Here is an 8,017-nt window from a genome sequence, read left to right as displayed (position 1 = left end):
TTGACCATGGGCCATCTAGGCTTGTGAGAACTGCAGTTCCCAACATTTGGATAGCATTAGGACTGTGTTAAAGACTAGTTCTAGATTATTATTATCAAGGTAAGAAGAAAAACATCACAAATCACTCCTGGATTTTTTAAATACAGCAATACTCATAGTTAACTACACTTGTACGGATTATTCAGAACTACCTCTCACAAGCACTCTTCATCAGTAAGGTAAGTTGTTAATAGACTGCAGGGATATATAGGATTCTTTAAAACGGTAGTTCACTTTGCAATTATTTTCCAGTGATCTTAGTACCATTCCTTATGGAAAGAACAATAATGCGTAGAAATACTGTAAAGCAGCAGTGGGCATGTGGCTCATCAACAGAAGGCTATTTTTGGCACCTTGGTGAACTGCATCAGCATAGATGGCAATGAACAGGAATGATATTTCTAGTGACCAGAAGTTACTTCCTGTTACTGTATGATTTTATTTCAAAGGTGAGAGCCAAATCAGCAGGGTGTGTATTTATTTTTGGTTGAAAAAAAATTTATGGTCCTCAAAAGCTATTTTTGGCCAAAGAATGTGTTGGTGAAAGGCTTATTTTTAAAAATGAGACATAAGGGAGCCAAGGGGCACTTGCAGCCTTCAGGTCATCCCATTCCCTCCCTCATCACAGATCCACAATACACAACTGCTTACTTTATCACCATTAGTACTTGGAGGAAATCTAACAGCAAGCATTTGGAAGGAAGTAATTGTGAAAATTATAGCACACTAAATATTCGGAAAACTCAGAGAAGATTGAGTAGGACCCTACTATTATTTATGCAGGATACAGTAGCACTGCATTCAGTAACTTAAGATTGCATATGATGGATAATATAATGGATTAAATGAAATGTTCAGAAAATTCAGGAGTGTTCACGCTCAAGGATGTCAGATAAAACCTGGGTTCTTTCAAAGGTAGTGGAAATTGCCTTACAGCACAGTAAAACCAAGTTCTTTCTTGAATCCTTTGACTATACTTCATTACAGCAGTAAGAACTTTGGACAGACTTTCATTTCATTTGTCTGAATAAGGTGACTCAAACCTACGAAGACAGAGGTGATAATAATGTTAATGTAGTTTTTGAGCTTAAAACGGCTAATACAACTATTAAACATGGGAAAATTCATTTTCAATAATCCCATTTGAGAAGATGCAAGGAGAAGGATGAGGTCTCTACATTCAGTGTACTGGAACATTTAGAAATAATCATATATAATCTCCTTGATTATCGCATAGGATTGCAGCCTATATTACTAGAAGCACACCGTTGACTAACATTAATTTTAATAGTTCCCGAAGAGAAACTAATTATATACTGGCCTCTAAATTCTAAAACCCTGTTACAACAAAAAACAATGGGAAGCTTTAAAAGTGGTTGTATTTGCATGGTTTTATTAGAAAAAATACTTAGGCAAGGACTACAATCATCTGTCAATTATGCATGGCATAGAAGAAACTCATAAAGCAATAAAATTAAAAAAATACAAATACAAACTATATCTGAAAACACCTATTTGGCAATTATATATATATATATTTTAAAAAGAACCAAAGCAATTGCAGATGACCATAAGATAAAGATTAAGCAGTAACTGAAGTGCTCAAGCAAAATTAAAAACAAAAAAACAAACTGCATTTGTTTTAAATAGTTACATTGCTACAGATCTTTATGAAATACCATTGTTCAGTGTTTATTCCAGACCTATTCCATGTGAGCAGTGCTTATAAGATGCACATAAATATGGAATTTAAATGTTTATAGAACATTCTAAACTCACTGGGAGCCAAGAAAGCATCCCATTTTCATTAATGTAGACCTTTTGATGGCTTTGGAAAAAGATAACATCTCCAACCAGAGAGTTTATATTTATTTTTTTGCTATTTTATAAAAAAAATTAGTGTAAAAACAGCTGGTATTTATATTCACTGTAGTAATGCAAAAAATCCTCCTAAACAGGGAGGGTTAATCATGCAGTTTGACTGCATATAGCCACCATTTATTCATTTTTACATTTGTTCCTTCCAACAAGTGAGGAAAAAACTGATACATATCCATTATCAGCAATGAGTGCCATAAACCTCCTATGGATACTGAGCATACTTCAAAGACTTCTGGAAGGATGTTTCGTGTGTTTTGTTCTTACAAACAGTAGTATATAGCCTCTTAGAAATCCAAAAGACTTATTTTATTGTTAAAAAAGGTGCTTGCTTTTAAACAGATTCTTCTGGCAGCACTAGTGAATTACAATATCCTTCAATATTATTTCTACCATAATATATACATTTCAACTTCCATGCCTCTAGAAAAACATCTACATTTCTTAATATAAAAATATATTACAAATCTGCAAAATTATTTACAAGCAATGTCCCATCTATATGCAACTTTTTTGTCTCCTTACAAGACGAACAAGGTACACACATTTTTTTCTATTCCTGTAGGTTAAGAAAATCCATAATTTTTTTTGCTTAGTAAAGCGAGGAAGCAATTTAAATTTTTTTCATACCCAACTTTGGTGCATAAACGATTGTATTTTTAGATGCTTCTTTTTAAAAAATACAATTTTGACAGCTCAAAATATTTAGGCCAAGGGGAGGGGAAAAGGAGATAGGAGATTCTTTAGAAGCAAACAGGAGTTTTAAAGGCCCAGTAGTAAACAAAACAATGTTCTTACCTTTTATTTATTTTTCTGAAGTGATTATTAAAGTAAGTCTTACTAACATACAGTAATAGCCTTATGGAGAGGTCCGGATATACAGCAACACAACATTTAATCACCCTCTCTTGAATATATATTTCACTAGAACTGCAAATATGCCACCACCATTTTGCTTAAACATGATACCACCACTTAGGGATATGTGATATAACACCACAAATTCACAAAAGTGACAATTGATACTCTTCACCATACTTTTAAGAAAAGGATTCTCTCTAGTGTATGTTCATGTGTGCTAACTGTTTTACCAATGACAAGATCGCAATAAACTTGTTTTAAAAAAACTGCAGGGAGGGCCATACGTGGCAACTTCGTACTGACATCCCATCCATACAAGCTATAGAAAAGTATTAAAATAAAAAGCAGTAAGCATGCAAAGCCTTTGAGAGCACCCATTATATTGCTGGAAGAGCGCTTGCCCCATCTTCCATCGTACCATTCCATGAAGGTATGTCAATATATTATATAAAATATATTCCACGGATGCGTCAACTTCATTTTCAGAAAGTTATGCCAAGCATAATCATCACCTAAAGTTGGCAGCCGTATGGTAGGGGCAGAAGATGGATGGAAGGATTTGTCTAATGTGCAATTTCAATTCTAATTCCATGGTCAATGAATAAGATGGTAAGATGAGGTGCCCCCCGTTGATTCTACCTCTTCAACCTCTTCTGTGGCATTGTTCTAGGAAGGAAAAGGAAATACTGCATCGGTGGAGGAAAATCCAAAGAAATTCACCATACAGTGGTTTAAAAATTCACAAATTATGTTTTTGCTATGGTGGGAATCAGTCTGAAGTATACAGAAATGCTTCTATTGTTTGGCTATGTAACTGTGCTCTCTGAAAATACATCTGGATCTGAAAATCAATACACATTTGGTAAAAAGATATGTACGGTCAGAGGTGTGCATTTTTGACTCTTGATAATTCCATTATTAGGAAACAGATGTATCTCATTAGGATACTGCAATGGTATCCAACTCTTTTGAAATATTCACATTTTAGACCAGCAAAGAATTCCTTGGATTGTTCTGAGGAATTTTATTCCAATTCTGTTCCCATGGAATAGTTCCAATTATATAGCCAAGTGTGAAGAAGTGTAAGTGCAACAGTAAGCGCAAAGGTAGGTGAATGAAAAGAGAGCCAGTGTGTATAGTGGCTTGAGTGTTGAACTATGATGCTGGAGATCAGGGTCTGAATCACCAGTCAGCCATGGAAAACCACTGGGTGATTTTGAGCAAGTCACACTCAGCCTCAGAAAAAGGCAACAACAAACCATCTCTTAATAGATCTTGCCAGGAAAACCGTAAGTTCGCATTAGGGTTACAGTACGATAGAAACAAGAAGATTCCTGACAGCAATATGCACAGAAAGTGACTGCATGGTGAGATGGTAGCATTTCAGAAAGTACTGTCCCAGAGCTTCTACTGACCTTTCAGGAAACTTAAGAAAAAGTGGGAGGATTGAAAAGCCCCCATGAGTACGTAGGTAGGTAGGTAGGTGTGTATATACACACACACACATATTATAAATATGTATAGTTGTAGACAGTAGTCTGGGGCATAATCACTCATTTCAGTAGAAGCTTGATTAGGTTTGCAGTCTAAACCTTTGTACAATTTCTTTAGCACAGTTGCACTACATATATACCTGAAAACTAGAGAGCGTATGTTACAGGACAAATTTGCTTTGTGATTAATAGCTATGATTATTTGTGCTATTTCTGTTAAATGGCATTAGTGCACAGAACACATTTTCACAAAGAAAAATTTAAGTTGATTAATACAAATATGGAAAATAAAAGGTAATCTGAAAGGCTGTATCATCATCAAAACCTCACTCCAGTGTTCACTGTCATGTTTTGGATCGACTCTGAACATAACTTTTTTTTCTGTATCAGGAGTGACTTGAGAAATTGCAAGTCGCTTCTGGTGTGAGAGAATTGGCCATCTGCAAAGATGTTGCCCAGGGAATGCCTGGATGTTTGATGTTTTACCATTCTGTGGGAGGCTTCTCTCATGTCCCCGCACGGGGAGCTGGAGCTGACAGAGGGAGCTCTCCCGCTCTCCCTGGATTCAATCCGCCGACCTGTCAGTCAGCAGTCCTGCCAGCACAATGGTTTAACCCATTGTGCTACTAGGGGCTCCAATGAACATAACTGACATATAGTCAGAAACGTATGTAGACTAACAGTTCACTGGTCACGGAGTTCTTTCAATTTACATTGAGTTCTTACAGCCAATTTACATGATTTCAGACCAAGGTCTTTCCTAACCCTGCCTTTCAGATTACCTTTGGAAAAATGTTACAGTACAATTATAAACACCTAGAGAGCATTAATAAAAAGGAAAGAAATCAATTTTTGGGAATGACTTCTCTCATCATTTTCCAAGAAAAACCTGATGTTGAAATGAACTAAGTGAGATTTGGTCCCCTTCCCAAAAGTAGAAAGAAAAAGGCTTTCAATTTTTAAAACCTGAATGTAGGTTTTAATACTACATATAGTACAGGCTAATGAGTAAAAATATAAATTTGGACTTTAAAAATAACTTGTATACAAAAAATTGGTATACAAACCAGCATGTGATCTTAACAGAAGTGATCTATCAGGATTCCTCTGTATGTACCTCCATTACTAGACTTTCTGTACACCAAGCACAAAAAAGTAAAATACACTCGGTAAATACAGGCATTCCCTGTTTTTCAAACCCCTAGAGTTCCAGTTTGAGAACTGCTCAATAATCTCAGGCCTCAAAGCTTAACTTCTGGATGGAAGATGATGTATTGGGATATCAATATTACTATCCCTAACTTTTGGCAAACAAATATAAGCAGAACTTAAGGAAATGTTTAGGGGGTCCAAATATGCTGGGTATATTATTTAGCTTAATATCAGCTTAGAAAAGTCAAGTGAGGCTTTAAGGTCACAATGAGAGAAGAGAACAAATACTGGGAAGTTACCTGTATATGTTTGGGTCCAGAAGCAAGGCAGTATCTTTTGGTAGTTTTGACAAATGAACTACTTTTGTTTTTAATTGATGTCGCTCACTTTCATTTACCCACACATCAGGAAGACTATAAATAAAATAAAATATTTAAAAGTGAGCAACCTCATTTTCTCACTATAATCACATGGTAAAAATAATTGCACTGAATGCCTTTTAAAAATACAATCCTTCACATCTGACTGGTTAGAATCTACTTCTACTTTTGAATACTAACAGCTGTGTTTTATTGGCTTTAACATCAAGGTTAGAAATATGGCTTTGGACAATGAATTAATGAAGCTTGTAATGATACTTTTATTGTTCTCAGGGTCTAATATAGCATGGTATGCTGGCTGTATCAATGATATTCCTGGCAAAAGGAAGTATCCTCTGGGATATGGGCCATGAGAAATTAGTCAAAAGATCAGAGAACTTATTCTTCCTCTTTGAAGCCAATAATCGCAATAGGCTAACAGAATTACGATCTTGTACATTTTAAAATCCATTATGTTGTACTGCTATTTTAACTTATCAGAATAGAAGTTGAATTCCAATATCACACAAATGGAAACACATTCACAACGTAGATTTCTCTCCTCTGCCTCCTTCATACCCTGGGATTCCCCTTCCGCAATATATCTATCTCCAAATGTGTTGTGACTGCGCCTTCGGGGATTATGGTTGATGGTGATGGAATTTGAAGAGGAAGAAAAAACCCTCGTGATGAGGGTTCACTGGAGGAGTTGCGCAGGAAGCGACTTAGAGAGCTATATGGGGGATCTTCTGAGGAAGATTCAGATGGGGAGATGGATGCTGAGGAACAGGTGGTGGCTGGGGAAGTGGGCACTGAATGGGCACAGCTACCGGAGATGTCTGGGGATTTGGGGCCTATGGATACTTCTGAACCTGGGGTTTCTGCAGGAGCTGATCCCAATTGGGATGCTTGGAGAAGGGAGGATGGTTCTTTAAGTGTTCATGGGGCTAAGTGTGGGCAGGATGATTGGGACTCCGACGAATTGCTAGGTACTCCAGATCCACGAGCTCTAGCTGTGTGGAGTTCAGACTCTGAGTAGATTTGGGACACCTGGTGTTTGGGTGTGAGTGTTTGGTCACCCAGGAGGAAGGGGAATAAAATGGGAATGTTTGGCCACTGCACTTTGCGTGTGGCAAGGTGTTGCTGAGGCGCCATTGGGATCTCTGTGTTTCCATGAAGACGGGACTTGGACTATGATTTGAATCTGCTGATATCACCTAGCTTGGCTCTCGCTGTGTCTTATCGTGGACCTGTTTTGGATGACTGCACCCTCTTCGGACTTTGGATTGAATTTGACCTGGCTTCTGTCTACACCCTCTGACTGACGGCTACTCCCGGCTTCTGACTATTGGTTTGTCTTTCGGAATTTCTGCTGCCTCCTGACCTGACCTTGGATTCCTCTGACGACGGCTATTCATCATCCCTTTGAGGCTTTCGGCTTATCTGCACCGTGGAAGCAGCTTTATTGCTTTTCTAGTTTGTTTATTTTCCAGCAATTAACTCTATTTGTTTTCCAAAGCTGAATTGAAGCGTTATTTAGTTTTTTATTGAATGCCAGCATGGGAAATTAGCGTGGCTTGTTTTTGAGTTATTATTGTCCAATCTACTCTCGAAACACTGAAAAGTGAAGTGTTTCAAGGATATTTCCTGTGTTTATGTTATTTTCTGGCTTATCTTCGGAATAAACTCTGTTTGTATGTTAACTGGCGTCTGACTCTTGACAAAATGTGTTTGGAGCCATCGCAAATACCTCCAAACATTAAGTTAACCTTTGTTTTGCTTGTCCTCTTGTTGCACAAATATATTTTAATCCAGCCTAATGTAATTTCAATGCATGAAGTTACCCCTTCATCGTGACATTAAGGTCAAACATAAATAACAAAATCAACCACAAGTCAAAGATTAATGAGTGGCCTTCTATTCCTCTACTTTGTCACAGACTAATGGCACAAGAAGATTGTAAGAGCCATTCTGGGGCACATCAAAGGCTTCTTTAGTCCAATATTCTGTTCTCTAATAAACTGCCTACGGAAAGCACATTGGAAGAACTTGTTACAGAGATATCCTGTGGGAAAGGTCCATAAAACTCCATGGGTGGCTGCAACTGTGCGAAGCTCTCCCCACAGAGCCTCCAAAACTGCTTATAGGTATCTGCATTACAATAAACATTACAATAACTATAATCATTGCGCTTAAATAATGTTTCAATATATTTTATGTGACTTTCTACAGTTT

General features: G+C 37.2%; 1 protein-coding gene across 2 annotated transcripts in view; it reads right to left on the bottom strand.

The window, feature by feature from the left end:
• Window positions 1-1,411: 1,411 nt before the first annotated feature.
• Window positions 1,412-8,017, bottom strand: part of aebp2 (AE binding protein 2) — a 31,745-nt gene continuing 25,139 nt past the window's right edge. The window contains exons 7-8 of one of the 2 annotated variants that reach the window (XM_062983164.1): window positions 5,723-5,836; window positions 1,412-3,444 (exon numbers count right to left, since the gene is read on the bottom strand). In XM_062983164.1, the coding sequence (XP_062839234.1) occupies window positions 3,414-3,444; window positions 5,723-5,836 (145 nt within the window). In that variant the 3' untranslated portion in view covers window positions 1,412-3,413. The remainder of the gene's footprint in view (window positions 3,445-5,722; window positions 5,837-8,017) is intronic. The other variant, XM_062983165.1, reaches the window with a different exon arrangement.

The sequence above is a fragment of the Anolis carolinensis genome, chromosome 5 (assembly GCF_035594765.1).
Source record: "Anolis carolinensis isolate JA03-04 chromosome 5, rAnoCar3.1.pri, whole genome shotgun sequence".
Classification (NCBI taxonomy): domain Eukaryota; kingdom Metazoa; phylum Chordata; class Lepidosauria; order Squamata; family Dactyloidae; genus Anolis; species Anolis carolinensis.
This window is presented reverse-complemented; position numbering and strand designations above follow the sequence as displayed.